Below are 18,689 nucleotides of genomic sequence, written 5' to 3' on the forward strand. Positions count from 1 at the left end.
GTGCATTATCAAGTACAGTGTGGTACTTTTTACAATTCAATATGGCGGTCAAAATATGGTGTTTTATGGCGCTTTATATGAGTTAAAAACACAAATCATATGATTAAATTGTTGTTTCTAATGGAAAAAAGAGGATACATAGCTTGTGAGTAGATAGCACTAAGATTTGGATGTCTCTAAACAAAAAAATGTCGAATTTAATATGGCGGGCCGAATTCGTAAAAAGTTTTTTGATCAAGCTTCAATTTGTCACTCAAGGGTTTTTGGGGTCGCTGATCACGAATATGACCTCAGATTTTCAAAATTCAAAATGGCGGATCCAATATAGCAGACAAAAAAAACTTTTGCCAAAATTTATGAAACTCAATATTTGGAGGTTTTTGGGGGCGCTGATTACGAATCCGTTTTATTTAAAATATCATATAATATAATTTAATATGATCTTAGAAGCTATACATGAAGACAGAAATCTTTAAGATAATTTACTGAAATTATTATTAGTATATGGAAACTAATGCATTTTTGGTTTAGTATAATAACATTAATATATTCTAATACTAAGAACTCTCTACCACAGAGAGTTCGATAATAATCGTAAATGAAATCGAAAAATCTGAAGTAGTGCCCATATAGAAATAAGGGATGCAATAAATAGTACTATGGCGAGAAATCCGATGATGTCCCAGTCGTATCGTTGATACCACGGCTCATCGCCAAGACTATTTCGCAAGAAAAGTGTCCCATTTAGACGTATCACGTACTCAATCCACTGTACCGCATTTTGAAGACTGTCATACGGTGAATCCTTAAAGAGTTTACTCAGATGTTCCATTTGATTTTTGTACCTGAAAACAAAGAATAATGTTTTTACACATTTTAAGGCATAATAAAACTCTTATTTTTATATTACATCTATCAACATGTAATATAAGAAGGATAAAGTTATTTATTAATTTATGATTTAGACGGCATAATACAGTACCTCTTGTTGCTTATAACTTCATGTATACTGGCCATAATGCTTTTATTCGAAAGATTATCAATCTGAAGTTGAATTCCAACACCTAGTCTTGCTATATTTTGCACTTGATATATTTGATCCCATATAATGGGAAATCCTATTAGTGGAATTCCGTAATAAATAGCTTCTTCAGTACTCTGTTGACCGCCTTGGTAAATAAATAGCTTGATATTTGGATGAGCTGTGAGCGAAAAAATTAGCACAAACTTCAGAGATTGCTAATTCTAAGATAGAAATACAGAAATGATTGAATTTAACCTTTAAATGCGCAATTTTTCGTAACATTCTAAGTATTTTTTCCTTTCTGCTAGGAAAGCCAGAGAAGGCCCTTAGAGATGTGCAAAGCAGCGCGTTTTCAGATCAAACTTCATAAGGGAGAGTATACACGGAGCATCGAAAAGTCGCTTAAGTCGCTTTACATACATGCAAAGCTGCGCACTTAAAGGTTAAGACTTTTGCACCCGTGATGTTACCGAGAATGCTTTGCTGAGGGAGCCAATTCAATGCCAGGATATTTTTAAATTTCTTGGGTAATAGATCAGGGTTAAATTTCCAAATAAATTTATACGGCAAAGCTGAGAATGCTTCAACGAAAGCTTCAAGCGCATTGTTTGGTAGGTCCTCCCATCTAACATTAGTTCCAAGACTGACATAAATAAATCCTTCCTTCGCGTCGTCAAGAAATTGTTTTACATTCTATCGAATATAACGAGACTAATGGTTATGTAAATGCACAACACGGCACTCTATATATATATAATAAAAATAAATATAATAAATCTCATTTAAAGAGATCGGAAAAATAATATCGGATATATATATGTGTGTGTGTTATATATACTTCTGGCAGAGTATCTGATGCTTTTGCAATATGAAAACCATGATAAAATATGACATTCAGTTGTTCAGGTTTGCCATGTAAAAACGTTGGATGTTTGTTTACAAGGTATATGCTCATGTTTCTCGTTATGTCGTCGATATGCGGCAGATCTTGTCCTAAGTACTCTTTCGCGATCGCATCCTCTATAACAGTATGTTCGTTCACCCATAAATACATCTGCTTCCACACTTCATAAAAGTTGACGAGTCTCCTCCAAAATGACATGTTTTTTTCAACTGGCGTATTGGTTTGCCAATTAGAAATATGCGATGGGAGAAGCAAAGATCCAAACGTATAGCGCAAATGATTGAATACGTCCGTGCTTGAAATACCTACGTGTCAGGTCACTTTTTATTGCCTCGTGATATGCGGTTATAAAACGAGTAATTGTTCAAAACCAAATGTATTATAATCTAATTTATTTATTATATTAATATTGTCTTTTTGTTACCTATGAGAGGAGCGTTAAATCTGTATGCGAAAGCATTCATCGAAACTGTGGGACCCTGCCCTACAATAACTGCGTCAAAATATTCGTTGCTACCAGCTGCATATAATTTTTTCATCTCTGGATTTTTAAAAACTTCACGATTCAAGATGTGTAACGCAGCCCATACCATTCTTCGTTCTACTTCTAGAAGCTGTAACTTAAGGCTCGCCTTAGTAACGCTAGCATACGGTAGAACCGTTTTATATTCGGGAAAATTATTATAAAAGTAATTTAAGTCAATTTCTGTATAATTAGTTAAAGAAGAATTTTTTATAGGATCTGTAGTGACCGACACAATTTCATGACCTCGTCTGTGTAATTCTAACCATAAAGCGCGATAAGATATTTGATGGCTGTACGATGGAATATTTGATATAGCTAGTATCCGTTTGGCATATATCACATTATACTGCACTATCACACACAAAAATGGAATTATGAAGGCTATACACGTTTTTGTCCACATTTTTTCAACGATCTCAGCCAATTGTACTGTCAAGGATGTGTCAATGCGCTTATATTAACTATGCAACAGGCTAATATAGTATTCATGACAAAATAGTACAATACGAACTGTTTGAAATGCGCATAGGATGTACTTTTAAACAACGTAATTATCTAGTAATACATTAAGCATTGAATGATTAGTCAAATAGTGTGCAAATAGTGTTTGGCAAACAACTTCGGCTTTATTTCTTTAAGTTTTATATCTAAAGAGAGATTATAGACACAATTTAAAAAATTTTTTCAATATCTTGATTAATATTGCGCGCAGTTAATATCATTATTACAGCTTTGCATCTCGATTAATTATTTAGCTTAGCAATAATAAAATTTCAAACTTACAAGTTCGCATTATTGTAGTCGAGATATCGATTACAATATATATACAACATATATGTTTAGTTATTTATTATCATTAATATTTATTTTTGATTCGTGATAAAATTTATGCGATCGAACAACGATGTCGCAGTGATTAATGCGATTGCTGGCTCTTTACGACGTAAGTACCGTCGTGCAGGATATAAAATCGTTAAAATGGACGTGTGGACATTCTCATAAATCTGTCGTCCATAAATCCTGTTGAAATATATTTAAAAGCATGCTGTCCCCGATAACACAGGCGGCGATAAGTTTTCTCAGGTCGCTCGTTTCTTCATCTCTTGTTTCCGTAGCGACTAAAGAGACCGTGTATCTTAATAATTTACGCATTAGCTGCCAGCGCTCCGACACAACGAACATCGTGTTTTTTTAATTTGAAAAGTTTCACGATTTTACACATTATTTATGTAGACGTATCATGAGAGAAAATCGAACTTTCATCCGCTATAGATTGTACCGGCGTTATTTGCCCGTCCGAAAATGAGATACCGGATTTTTACATGTCTGAAATCCAAATATCAGTTTCATATTTGTTCGAAAAAGTTTACCGATGACGGAAAGCCGATATTAATTTTTAATAGATATGCTATTGCGCTTATTGCGCGTTTTTAATGATAATAGAAATTTTATACAGGTATATTATATCTTTTACATAAAAATTATCTGGATATTTATTAATGTCCAGAGAATTTAAACAATTATATTCCGACAGAATATGATAAATGTTTTAATAAGTTATTAATCCAAATATACATGTGTATATCAAGTCTATGTTATTTCGCGAATTGAAGCGCAAGTCAATATTGCTAAGGATACTACTAAGGAAACTTATTAGTAACTCTCAAGATAATGTATCTTAACAATGTATCTTGTAAAATAGTTTCTCGCCAGAATTTCTGTTTTTGTCATATACTTATATATGTATAATGTAGCGAGTGTATATCTATTCCTGACAATGAAATAGTATCCTTCACTACAATGTGCACGATCGCGGGTTTTACATGCCAATAGGCTTCCGCTGAAAAATATTATATTTCTCGCAATGCTACGTTAAGCGTCCTCGGATTGACGCATCTTTTATTAATTCACGTTATCCGGAAAGGCAACGCCGCGATGTGCATAAGCGCACCTGCGGCGTTTTCCTCTAGTTCCCGTCATGTGAACATTATGAGGCTGCCTCGGTATAGCGGCTGTCGGAAGCTACGACGAGGAAGACCGCGATATGAGTGCGCCGAGAATCCGACGTTTTGCATTATAAAGCCGGTAGAAAAGCCGGGGAAGAATTCAGGGGGACGTCAATAAAATCCGCTTGCGATATATGCTTAGTTGTTCTCCGTAACGCGTATTCCATGACGGTAGGAAAGTGACAAGCGCGCGGTTTTCGATGAGCGTGGAGAAGGACGTTTACGTTTCGGATCGGTTGTAACATTGACACGGCGGGTTATCCTCGAAGATTACCGGCACGTGTTCGACCGTGACATCGATGGCGACAGTTATTCTTTCTCCCTGAAAGACGCCGGATTCTCAAATCGCAGGCGATACGATTCCATCTGGAAAACTTTATCCGACGAGAGAGACGAGTTTTCCCTTTCATATCTGTCATTTATCATTTTTTCGGCACTCGTTTTCCTCGCTTAGGTTTGATCATCGAACTACACATTACGTAGTTGTTAAATCAGATATTGATACTTTTAATATAAAACTTTTTATGCAATCTTACAATTTCTACACGGAGAATTTTCTCTTAAAATTTACCCTGAAATCATGGTATAGTCGTGGGACAACATGTATCACCACGAATTTCATGCGAGCTATTCTGATTAATATCTACCATAATAAAAAATATTAATATCTATTACATTAAAATATAAAATATAAAATATATGTTTGATTAATTTTACTGAAATATATCTAGGAAATTTCAATAATTTTTCAAAAATTACCAATCTGCTTGGTAATTTTTATCACGTTGTTTGTAAAATGTCTTTGGTATATTTCAAAAATTCTTGGTTGCCAAGTTGTCCCATTGTTTGTAGTGAACTTAACGGTAAAATATAACAAAAAATTCTCTCCGTGTATGGATATTAACGAATGTGAATTTACAAAGCGTTGACATTCAAAATAAGTTACGGTAAATAGCTGATAACGAATAAGACTTTCTAAAATATTCATTGGATTATAAATAACACCGGCTGCATTGCGGGAAATTTACGGTTGCGTCTGCTTTTGTTAACAATTCGATTTATCTTTATATATACGTCATGACCATCGCTATATCATGCGTAGAGATTTTCAAGTAATATTAAACACCTATCAAACTGGGAATAGCAAAAGCAGATTGCGGTATCATGGTCTAGAGCCGTGTACGAGGTATGTGACCCAACGAAATAGAGTTACGAGTGCTTTTCAGGATATTATGTTTGAGTTCGTTCGCAATATACGCGTGCGTCACTAACTTTACACGGCAATGTCAAAGTAATGATGGTGATTGTATTAAAGCGTAATTACGAATCTTTGCTCGGCGGTCTGATAATGCCAAATTAAACACATTGGCGTTAAAGCCGAAAAATTGCATATTAGGTAACTGAACAGATTTGCACAACATATATTCTTTTCTAACATAATCAAAAATAGAGTTTTCTTTCTGTTTATTCGAAAATATTTTTCTTTGTCTATTTATGTTCTGTATTTCTGCTTTACATTTATATGTGAAACACGTTCGGGAGATATCGATTGATTAATATTTGTTACATCAACTTTAATATAAAGCGAGACAAAGCAGGCGGGGTAAAGAAATCTGGCCGGGAAGATAAGAATTCATTTAATTGAAGTATTTTAATTATTCCTTATATATAATCAAAAGGAAGTTCAAGGCACGAGTGAATTTTAGTGAGTATCACAGGAACTTTAACTCGGACGACTCGTCGACTATTAAAAAGTAGTTAAATAAAATACCGCAGCTATACCTAAGGAAATTACAAACGGGACGAAGTATAATTACTGAGAAGAGCGTTATATAAAATTCAGCGTTTAATTACGATTTTCGTTATACTTGTGCACATGGAACGGCTGCGTTTTGTTTGGTGCGGAATAAAGAAAGTTTTGTGGTGGTGGAGCATTATTTCAACGTAATAGAAAACCTTGCTCGAGGAATAATACCGACGGTGACCGCGTCCGTCGCTTCTATAAATATGCGTTGTACAAATACGCGCGCGGATTTTTTTTTTACTTTTACGCGACCGTGAGCGCAAATATGTGTTAATGCATGTGCATGTAAAATATCAACATTGTTTAAACATCACGTCAATGTCAAACGTTCGGCCGCGTGCGTTAGATATTGGTTTCGCAAACGTTATCGCGCGCCATGTCGATGCAACCGAAATGCGCAATGGTGCATCGGGGATGCGTAAATAAATATAAGCACAATCGCGTTCATGTATGTCTGCGTTTGGCCGGTCGGGCCTAAGTTATTATCCGACATCTCGCGTATTATCGCGCGGTCTTCCTTCCGGTACGAACAGAGACACGAAGTTATGTATCTAAATAAACTTGAGCTCCGAGCGATGCTGCGCCGCAATCGGCGTTAATCCGCAAAAGTCGCGCTTATAAGGTCTCTTCAAGACACGGCGCGGCGAGAGCGAATCCCGTCGCAATTTATCTCTGCCGTGTATACATATATCCACCACCAGTGATTCCACCACCCCGAGTACGGGAACGGGACGGCGGCCGTTTGTATACCTTCGATTCCGTCATTAAGGCAACACTCATGGTTTATTCAGATGACCGCATCGAGGAGAGAGTGAGAGGGGTGAAGGGTGCGAGGAAGGAAGGCAGGGATGAAACGGTTGCTACAGGCGGCGGCGTATCCGCACGAGGTCGGTCCTCGAGAGTCACTTGCTCATTCAGTTGATTACGTCGACCCGCAAGTAGGGCCTTTCCCCATAGCTGAGAGAGCCCCATAATCCCGCCATCGCCAACGACGCTGGCCGTCGCCGTGCCGTTAGGTTGTTTGCGCGCGATCCTGGAATATCAGTTGACCCGGCGTTTACGCGAATTCAAGCGAAAACCCTTCCTATCAGCTAGATGTGTTATGGCAGCAGTTTATGGTTCTATATATATCAGTATACTGCATTTTTAAAAGTAGCATTAGTCTATTTTTTTTAAAGCGATATTTGCGAATATTTAGGCGAAATGTTTTGCTCATTTACATATTTATTGTGCCATAAAACAACGCTTCTCGTCGTGAACACCTTCTCTTGACTGCTAACTGTTTGGCATACGTTGGAAGACGCAATATAGACAAGCGAATGAAAATTGTAAGCTTCGGTGTAAACCACTTAGCCCTGAGGCACTCGTCTAACGAGAGGATGGTCTCGATCAACTCCATTCGTCCCTTTGTTCGTGAGAGAGCTTTCTTCCAAACATTGCAGCCCTCAAGGGTATCTTTAATTAAACCCTATCCAGAATAGTAACAATACTGGCTGAATACAGAATAACTTTTTGTCGGCGGTCAAACTTTCTGCACGAAAATTACCTATCCGATTTTAATTAATTCTGCTGATAACATATACATACCTATATATAATCTTGCGAGTATGCTCGCATGTATTAAATGATGTATTGTACCTCGAATTATTTATTATACGTCTGGGTTCTATATGTTACAAGTATATTTCTTATACTCGCATATTTCTTTTTTCAACGTACAGAATCAAATATTCAAGTTATGCCGTAGTTGCGCAGTTCTATGGATATGAGACTTAAACGTCGAGGAAGTTGCACAGACGTGTGTCTACTGTGTACTCAGGGAAATATCTATTTGCCAACATAGCTAGGCGCTTTTATACGTGCTATTTCAGATTGCACCATAATATCTCCTTCGCTCACTGCCCTCACTTTTTCGCTAAAGACCGAAGAAAAGGAATTTTCCCGGTAAAGTTAAGAAATTCTTCCCTCCTACTGCACCTTTTACATAAATAACGTTCCGCAGTTTTCCCAGTAATATGCCGAAGTATCAGTCTCGACCAGTCTCGACGAAGAGATCGAGGGGAGTTCGTTCTCCGCCGCGACGGTTGAAAGATTCCGCTTTTGGAATTTTATACTGAATCCCACTCCGGAACTTCCGGGGTGGACGTCAACCGTCTAACCGGCGCGGCGGTTTGAACCACGACTACGGAAGCGATGGGGAATATTTTTCTTTTTTGACGATATGAATTCCTGTCGATACACGCCGTGGCTAGAGAAACATATCCGTGATCTCCCTCCTTTCTCCTTTCGACGTAAAACCGCAAATACGATGTGTCATTCCCCGTCCTCGCGAAAAATTGACAATTATTTTTCTGTCATTTTGGGACATTCTATGCAGTTTTAAAACTCATATTTTCAATTCATTAATTAAGCGATTTTTATGATTCTATATCATTTTTTACTGACATATGTGTGATGTCTCGATTTATCTATAACACATCACCTATGATATAACATTATATAACAGGATGAATAAGATATCAATTTAAATTATGACGAGTGTTTTTTTAGGAATTTATTACATAACTGTAAATGATTACATAACTCAAGAATAATTTATTCATACCGATTAAAACACAATTTGCCTAAATGAGAGTTGATGGCCCTCTTCTTAAAATATACGGTATAGTAGCAAAATGCATTAATTTCGAAGAATCAATAATTATCTTTCTGCGAATTTCAGAAAGATATCTTGGGGTCTATGATTTATCAACTCATCGAGAAATCACTGCGATATTGAGAAAGTACCTCGGGTAGCTCTGAAATACGATTCTTCCCTAGCGTGGAATAATTTTTATCATCGCCATAGACGGTTGAATATTCAGGGGAATCCGTTCGATTCATCTGTGCACGTGAATATTCAAAGGTCCGGTCGTTCGTTCGTCCGCCCGCCTTTACACTCTCCTCCTCTCATTTCCTGCCGCGCCTTTCTGCCCATTCGTACCCTGTGATTCACAAAGGATCCGCGGTTTTGTGCGCGATGAAAATAAACTATGCGAGATATCATCGCCGGGACTCTCTTTCTCTACGCGAGTAACAGCGGCATCCTCTCTTACTTGACGCTTTCGTCGTGATTTAGCCTGATTTTTTATTGATGTATTATTTTTTATTGTTTTTTTATTATCATGTTTCTTAACTCTATGTACTTTTCAAATGTCGGGATAAAATTTTCCAGAAAGGCCAAACGTTTGACCCGGAGAACATTTGATGTTTTATGTACAAGTAACTCTCGAATAACACGATTAATTGGTTTCGTATTGATATTGAAAACTGTGTTATTCGAGACTTGGGATTCGTGCAATTATGAAGATCACATTCTATACTATTAAAACCTATGTAACTCAAGACTTCAGATCCATATAAAATTGGGCGTTTGGTTCCAAGGGATTATTTAAAAAACTTTTAAAAAGTAAGGTCGTTATTATTTTTTATCATATTATTCGAAACTTTGTGCAATTCAAGTATCATGTTATTCGAGGTTCACTGGCGTATTATATTTTTTTAGCAAAATAATAATAAATGGCAGTATTTAATCCATGAAGACAAAGAAGCTGTAAAAAAGATATAATCCATTACATTCTAAGCTGTGCAAAATATATCATTCTTACAAAAATAAAATATGCTTTATCGTGAGGTATATTTAACTAAAGCCTAAAATAGAAACTGTATAGTTAAGGAAGATAAAAGTATAAAAATGTTACTAATAAAATCGAGTTGAATATATCTGAACTATATTTGCTCCAGATCTATCCCGCCGCGATCCAGTTTATGCTGATTACTCTCTCGACAGTATTCTTAATGGATAGGTCCAGTTTCGACCGATAGTTACTCTGCATAATTTAGACTATATCCATGCTCGGTCCGTATTGGATTCAAGCCATCTATCTTGATCTAATCCTGATCTAAATTCACGTAAATCCCATGCGGATTCTTTCCACGAAGGTTTTTTTTAAATTAAGAATTATACATAAAATTTCTTCGGGGGGAAGTAGTGGTAATCACGGATATTCGGATTCTGATATATTCGTCATGGGAATCGACTACAGTTACATCGATTGCGAGATACGCTGGCTTTGAATGAGGAGCAATTGCAAGCGGAGACATCTCCGTATAACTTGATACAGACTTCAGCAGAATAGAGAATCGCGGTGGCGGCGGCGTAGACCGCAAGTCTCTATACCACAGCAGGGAACTACGCGGAAACTCGACATTTCGCGGTGCAGCATCGTGTTCTGTAGTTCTTTGTGGACGAACTCGATTCTCATATTTGCCTCGCGGCGGACGCGCAATTGGTCGCGAGGCACTAATCTCGTTCGCGATTGGCGAGATCTCGCCGCCGACACCGCTTAATCGCCAAGTGACAATCCGCTTTTTACGCGCCCCGTCGATGTCACGTCAGGTGGAAATGCGAAATTAAAATTTCGGGGCCGAATACGCACGCCCGATATGGCGTGGCGGTTGCAATTTCACGCATGGCGAGACAGGTTGGCCGCTTTCGCTCCGTGCAACCGCACGATCGCTACCGGGAAATTAATACCGCGCTCTCTGCCACACACACCCATCCCGCGCGAGTCCTCCGCGCGATTGCATATGGTTTCTCGTGGATTTAAGAGTACGCAGCTGGCGCTGGCGAGCCCGGCCCGGTCGCGGTGAGTTAGATGGGCTCCCTAAATTTACAGGTCACCGCGATATAGGCGAGCAGCGACAATAACGGGTTGAATCGCTAGGAGACACATTTGAATTCGCGGGCGTATCGCTCCAGATTAGACGCGACCTGCTCGTATTTCGTGTCAATATGTGATTCATTGTACATGGTCGTTAAAATAGACGTACCTTGCGCGATAAATTTATTTCTAAAATGTGACACTGCGCTGTGCTACAGTAGTGGCTAAATTTGAAAATATTGCAACGACGCATTGGACTCTAATCTTCGAGCAAAATTTTCCTCGCGTTGGGTGTCGTCCGTTGCCTGTAAATTTTGAATTTAACGCCGCGCCATACTCTAATTTATCATAATAATCGCTATTATGTTCACAACAGCGAGATGTGAATGATCAGTGTGTGCGTATGCAAATCTGGCCCTCACTTCGCGCGAGAACGAATGCGCGTAGTTTTGTAAAAAAAAAAGTGTGCGAGAAAAAACAAATGAGTATTTGAAATGTGACGAATCACGATGGCGAAACGTGCAAACGAAAACGCGGCTCGACGCGTGTCATCGTTGGCATTTATAAACGAGAAACAATGAGCACCGCGAAACGTACGTCGCTCGCCGCGGCTCTGTGCCTTCCCGCCCTGACACGCGAACGCGCGCACGGCGATACAAAAGAGTTGAAAGAGCGAAATGTTGCCCTATGGTTTAAACGATACCGGTGCAGCTACGATTGCCGGACTATTTATTGCGAATGCACGCCAAAGTGCACGCTTTAACGGTGCCGCCGGTGACGCGTACGCATCGCGTTTTATTATCGCGTACAGTATTCATTGCTCTGATTTTCTGGTCGTGATGACTGGAGAGAAATTGCGGCGATAACGTATTTAACCCTTTGGTTTTCTCTCTCTCTCTCTCTCTCTCTCTCTCTCTCTCTCTCTCTCTCTCTCTCTCTCTCTTTCTCGCTATGGGTCATATAACCCGGTGAAACGTAATATTGCCGGGACGGTAACGATGTATTCGAAACCTCCCCCGTGCGACGTGTGTTTCATATCTCGAACCGCGCGTAATGATAAGGAAAGCTAAAAACTGAGGGGACACGGCTTTATTTCCATGCTAATCGCAAACAGTAAAAGCTTTTAGTGCCGAAAAGAAGATAGAGAAAAAAAAGTAATATTATTAGAACTAATTAGATGCAATTTCATTTGAGATGCATTGTTGCTGTATATTAAACGTATATTTAACATTTCCCGCCTTGCAGACTTATTTATGAATCTGATTATTATAAATGTTTTTATATTATACAAAGCGCGCGCATCCTTTTTCTACATACGGATAAGTATCCTGTGTAACTGTGTACATTTTGTGCTTATCAGATACAAATGTGGTTGCGGCATATTTTATGAAACTTTGCTTAAGCGCGATTATGCCGTATGAATATGTACATTTAAATATGTGGCTAACGCGGTGAAGATAAGCAACATTTAGCCGTGCGATATGCAAAGATATAGTTGTATGTAGGACCAAATATAAGTAGATGCAGTCTTGTTACACCAACTGGCTTAGGCCGGTTAAGCTTCATCGATGTCTCGTGCATTAGATACTCGGTAATCTCGGCTTATGCAGATAGGGAGATCGAGAGAGATTAATTACTCATTCAGTTTGAAGTTAGGCCTATTGACTTAAAGCTTACATCTCTCCTTCGATCAGAAATTGGTCGAGAGAAATGTGTTAGTCGGAAAATATTTATTATTTTCTCTCGCATAGAAATTCAATTGAAATCACATGTAATAATACACGAATTATTTGTTAAATGAAGATTATAAAGAAGTATAATTATTGAACATTTTGTCAAATCATTAGATTAAATTACGGCAAATACTCTCCGGAATATTGAACGTGTGAATAGAAGCTTCGTACTTGATCTCTTGGAATCACGAGCAGGACTATTGGTTGTAGGCTAATAAGAAAAATCCTGTGCACGTTGGTACGACGATTAGAGAGGACTTTAAAGGCTTGGCCGGTGTAATAAGTTACCACTGCTAAAAAAGAACGTGTATCTTCTTTTTGGTCGGTTAAAGCTACCGTACGTGACCAGGATTTCTGAAATACAGGACGAAAAACGCGGTTATATATACACCTACGTAACTCTGAATTGCAGGATCTAACAAATCTCGTTATTTGTCGTCTGTGTTTTTCAGTATTAAATATGTTGTATTATATCCTTTTTGTCTGCTATTCTTTGTCTAATATATTTATTTTATTTATATTGCACGAGCGACAAAAAATCGTGCTGTTCGAATGTCCAGATTGAAAAGTACAGCAGCATACGTTTCGCCGACGTGATATCAAATATATTTCGCGGAAATCAAAAATATAATAATGGAATAATTTTTATAAAAAAGTTTTACGTATAATTACCCAATTTTGCGCAACGTTTGTTTAAACAATTATGGATACTGTTACATTGCAACTTTTACGCCATTTAAACTATACTGCGCCAATTAAAAACAAAACAAAAATTCAACAGCTGCAGACCTCGCTTGAAACAGCGCCAGCGTCGGCATTCTAGAACGCAACAAATAGAATTATACGTCGCTGCGCGAAATTGCATACCATTCACTGATGCGTATTTCCATCAATTTATTTAACCGATTTCGTCGTTTTTTTCCATTGGTGTGAACTGCTAACCGAATTTCATTCTTTTTTCCGAACGTGTCGTTTGATATTTATGTTATTTCGAAAAAGTGTAATCGCCTCAGTCAGTGTTGCAATTATTCACGTAACTGGATTGAAATGTCTCGGAAGTTTGTGTTGGGTCGAAATATTTCCAACAGAAACTTTATGAGAAACCATTCTGCGAATATCATCGGCGTAATATATACCACGTGAAATTGAAATGCCTCTTGTCCTATGCCCTCGACTGAACGAGAACGATAACAGTACATAAGTATGTTTGCGCTGCCAACGAATGGGATGATCTCCAACAAAAATAACGGTAGAATCGCGACAAAAGGCTCGAAGAAAGGAAAACGCTGTCAAATTGAACGGTATGGAGGAATATGACGGATTGCGAGGAATACCATACGTATATGTTTTACATTTTACCTATATAGTATATATATATTTTTTTTTATATTGTATATATATATATATATATACACATGATATGTATCAAAAATACGCTAAATGTCTCGAAATACCTTCGCGTTTAGTGCTTCGTGAAATCAAAAATTATTTAAAAAATTTTATTGCTTTTTAAAATATTTGCGAAGTAATGCCGTATTTTTGTTACGTAAAACGCTCAAGAAGCGTCAATTCCATGTATATTCATCGCAATTTTTACAAAATTCTATACCCGCGGGTCGGAATGCGTAGTTTTTAACGTTTTAATGTCCCGTACATGCTAGTTTTTCGTAAAATTTACACGATAAAATTTGCAAGAGAAGATACACATGGCGTACCTTTCGTGCCGAATGTTTTTACGGCTAAAGCTGAATGGCGGTCGGAATTCATCATTTGGGCAAGAAGTCATGTCGAGTTCCAGGGACATTATTCGCAAATAAGTTACCGTCTCTTCTTACAATGGTGCGCTGCTTCACGGGTGAAGCCTTGAATTCTGGGCAAAATGTTATTTGACGCTCTAAGAAAATTTAATGCTGTAATCTAAAATTTACGCGAAAGATGTTCAGCTTTATTACTATTAATATTAATTATGTATATCTTTGGTTGTTATTTATGATCTCTCTAAAAGTTCCGGCTCTGAGATATTTTATTCGTCATCTTTCGGACATATCTAATTTGTATTGACTAGGCCTCCAGGGTGAGAATATTTGCTTTACATGTCAGACACATATGTCGATCATTTTTCCTCCTGAGCAATTTTTCTTTATCGTTGAGAGACTCACAAAGTACATAGAAGGGTCTGGTGACGTAGTTCGTAAGCTTTTGCCACATTGATGGATGCGAAGGCTGTGTGAAACAGTATTATGTAATGTGCGGATGTGGATGTGGATATGATAGTGAAGACAGAGGCAGAAAATTTCCAAGTTTCCAAGCGAGCTAAAATATTTTTTTTATCTCGAAAACTTGGCATTTTCCTTTCTGGATACTGCATAAAGCGAACAAGTCAGACTATAATCTGGAAAAAATTGAGCCAAGGTCTTGTAGTTCTTTTTTTTTATATTGTTGCTGCTTCCAATGTAATTATCCCACTGTACTTTCAAATTATACATACGCAATTTACAGCAGAATTACGTATTATACCGCGAGCGAGTGAGCGAACAATGATAATTATTTTGTTAGGCAAACAATTATGCGTTGGCTCGTAATGTTCATTACGCTTGGTTGTATAAAAATAAACAACTTCCAGTTGATTGCAATTTCATGACGGCTGGATTTTTATGCAGTCGCATTTTGCATCCGTTGTTTGTCGCTCGGGGAGTTTTTGTTTATTAAAATTTTTCGTGCCGCAACGACTATTGCAGGTCGCAATGGCATTAGCGATCCCACAGCTGCAACCGTATAAAACTGCGCGGTGTCATGTGCCCGGATGTTTTGTATTTTCATTAACACATACCTAATTAATCTTCGATAAATATATGCTTCGTCGCTGCTGCGCATCATTTTTATATCCCTCGGACCTCCCTGAATAAGCGGAAAGTCATAATAAACGTAATTAATGTCGGTATAATCAGAGATATTATACCGCGGCGTACTTTTGTAGAGCCGGGTACTTGCGAATTTTAAAGTGGGGACCCGCTCTAAAAGATCCCGCGCTCCGCTTCGTTTCCCTCTGACGAAATAATTAAAATGTACGAAAACGCGTGGCTTCTTCCACCTGCGTATTCGCCATCTAACGTGGGCAAGCTAACAAGGATTATATATATATATATATATATTGACTTACAAAATCATTAGGAGATAACATATAAGTGAGTGAGCTAAAGATTGCACATTGAAGAACGTGGAAAGAGGCAGTTTTAGTTTTAGTTTCTATGCCAAGATGTGGTCTCGGTTAATCCGAGTTACTCCTCTAAACACGAACTAAATAAATAAATAGTTGACTGAGTTTGCCAAATAGCCACTATTTCCTAGATTCTTAGTACCGCGAGATCTTCTTAATCTCCATGATTTTAGAATGAGGCAAATTGGTCGTCTTTTACGCATGCAACGTATGCAAATACTCAGTTTACTGTCTGGTATCTCTTTCGGCTAATAAAACGAAAGTACAAAACTGTAATTTCCATATAATAAAAATGAAAATAGCTACAGACTACATAATAATTACTCTTCTTAATTAAGCCGTCTGAGTAGGGTGCTTTGTGCAACGAAAATTATCCATTAAATAACGTCTTGATAACGGCAAAGAGATGGCGGGCGACGTAGAATGGGGCGCGTATAATGTAGAACAATTAATCTAAACAGGATGATAAAGAATGGAGGATATATTCCGGAACGTGTTAATACTGTCCCGAGTCTAAGGATGGCTTCGGCCGAGCTAGGAGAATTTTTGAAATATGGATAGTATCTGAAATGCATGAATTGAAATGCACGATCCTGCAGCTCGCATATCCGTCCATTGAAATCGGAAAGCTGTGGAGGCCGACTTAATAATGACAATGTTGCCGCGCGGACCCCTCTTTTAAATTTGAATCAAGCTGCGCGATTGAGTTCCTGCTCACCTCCTTGATGTACCATCCCAACCGGTGCTTCGCATTAATTAAGGCGAGTTGCTCATCAATCTTATTTTCTCTTACGCCGCCGCAGTGGAAGGGAAGATTAATGTAGGTAAGACAGAAAAATCGAGAAAAACCGACGCGTATCCTTTTCGTAATTTACAGCCATAGACGAGGTCGCCGAGACGCCGCGCGTGTGCGCGGAAACGAATTTCAGATTCATGCAAATTATTTTTAAGCGACTCGTGCAAGATCTACGTTCTATTTGTGTTTCGGTTGGCCGCTTCGTTCGTAGCCAAGAAACGTATTTCTTCTCGTATAACGTTTTCCCGTTACAATAAAATTAATAACGCGACGGCGATATATGTATACGTACGCAACGTGTAGAGAAACGTCGGCTTTAACAGCTTATGGTGACTGTAATATCAGTGGATTAAGTGTACCTACGCCAGCAAACAGGTAGCACTTTGCCGCGACTAGACGTAGCAAATTGAATGAGAGTAACGATTTTGCGCTAATGTCAAAATTATCCATTGCCATTATATTTTTTACGAGATGAGGTTTCTGATGTATTAAAAAGGCCTCGTCAGCCTCTCCAACCGCTCAAAAGCCGGCAAAGTGATGCTGTAATTTAAGATGTGTGCACATCAAAAGGCTGTGAAATCGATAAATTGCTCCGACGAAAATTGCGGCTATACTCATGTCATTGCTTAATGTATTTCATGTATATGTACATTATTTTATCTTAATTTGTATTTAAAAGAGCGCCATTTGCATGGTTTTGCGCGATTCAGAATATCATGAATTCCGAAATGACTTATTACCCACTTTCATTAATAGTTAAATTAACTTTCGAGTGCACTACATATTAAATTGGATTGCAAATGGATGTAAATATTATTGGTTTAATTACGATAATTATTATAACATGCGCGCCATAATCAATTAAAATCGAGTTGATGTACGATATATAGACACGGTGTAATTGTATATATTACGAGTATTACGAGTAATCAAATTTAAATATTTATTTTTCAAGAAAAGGTTAATATTTGCAGATTTATTAGGTATCTTCATATATTGTATTACAATTCAAACCGCAATTTTTGACATTCAATATTTTGAATTATAACTATTCACTTATTTTGTCGCAATAAAGCAAACGTATAGACAGTTTCATTTGTAGATCGTTAATGCAAGATTAACTAACAATAGCGTGAAGTGTAATGTTACATACGCTTCGTTATTAATATGTTAATGCAGGTGAGAGGATCGATATTGCCATAGGACGCTATACATGTATACATATAGATACGTTCTAAACGGGATAACTTTACTAGAGAGCAGTATTCGCGCGCGAGTAAATTGGCCGTATGGGATAGTGTCTTAACGAGTCAGGCGTAACATCTGATAGTTTAGTAAGTGTAACGTTAGAGTTGAATATAAGGTGGCATTCGCCTTAGCTATATGAGCCTTGACAGGCGGTGAGATAACGTTCGCCGAAGGGGCGCTGCGGCGGCGCGGCGGTGTGCGTTTATCATTAAAAGCATCGAGGGAAATTTCGCAGTTGCGAGAACGAAACCGTAGACACATCCTATTATTCTCTATTATACTTCTCGTCCTAATGTAATACGCTGAGACGCTTCGCGTTTTTAAAAAGAGACGCATCCCCGTTCTCCATTTTCTCGTTATTTAGCTGCCGGAGAAAGGAAATAGCGTTCCTATTTACTTTTTAGGGACACCGCGACGCGCGGCGCCGCGCGATCAATATAGGGCTGCGTTCTGGGCGCTCGGCGATTATTTAAAGGCATTTACGTATTTATTTGATGTACTTAAATGACGGCGCACTTTTCCTGACTCGTTATTTCGCGGACATCGTTTGTCGCCTTTCGCTCCACATCGCGCTCGTCTCGCCGAAGGTTATTTTACGTATAGTTTACGTATAGACAAGGAAATTCGCTTCGAGGTACTTGGGTTATTTTACATTTTACGCAAGCATAAGTGGAACGTTCGATTTTATGATTTATTACGCGTGTAGGTTTGTTAATAGGTTTCGTTAA

General features: G+C 38.1%; 2 protein-coding genes across 2 annotated transcripts in view; one reads left to right on the top strand and one right to left on the bottom strand.

The window, feature by feature from the left end:
• The window catches only part of LOC143904602 (protein O-mannosyl-transferase TMTC1-like), a 189,247-nt gene that overhangs the window by 30,798 nt on the left and 139,760 nt on the right, over window positions 1-18,689 (top strand). The gene's annotated exons all lie outside the window — the stretch shown is intronic.
• Window positions 99-2,899, bottom strand: LOC143904603 (UDP-glycosyltransferase UGT5-like). Its single transcript, XM_077419416.1, has 5 exons — window positions 2,353-2,899; window positions 1,863-2,233; window positions 1,495-1,717; window positions 983-1,202; window positions 99-845 (listed from the first exon to the last, which is right to left on the bottom strand). Exons 1-5 carry the CDS (start codon window positions 2,855-2,857, stop codon window positions 569-571), a joined length of 1,596 nt encoding a protein of 531 aa, XP_077275542.1. The 5' UTR covers window positions 2,858-2,899; the 3' UTR covers window positions 99-568.

The sequence above is a fragment of the Temnothorax americanus genome, unplaced genomic scaffold, assembly GCF_048541705.1.
Source record: "Temnothorax americanus isolate GAGA-0224 unplaced genomic scaffold, ASM4854170v1 Scaffold54, whole genome shotgun sequence".
NCBI classification, from domain to species: domain Eukaryota; kingdom Metazoa; phylum Arthropoda; class Insecta; order Hymenoptera; family Formicidae; genus Temnothorax; species Temnothorax americanus.

Excerpts from the sequence above, each read along its gene's own strand:
- LOC143904603 (XM_077419416.1), bottom strand. The coding sequence starts at position 2,857 with ATGTGGACAAAAACGTGTATAGCCTTCATAATTCCATTTTTGTGTGTG. Across the intron at positions 2,234-2,352 it reads ATTTAACGCTCCTCTCATAG|GTATTTCAAGCACGGACGTA; the intron begins GTAACAAAAAGA and ends CCTGACACGTAG. Across the intron at positions 1,718-1,862 it reads CATCAGATACTCTGCCAGAA|AATGTAAAACAATTTCTTGA; the intron begins GTATATATAACA and ends TATATTCGATAG.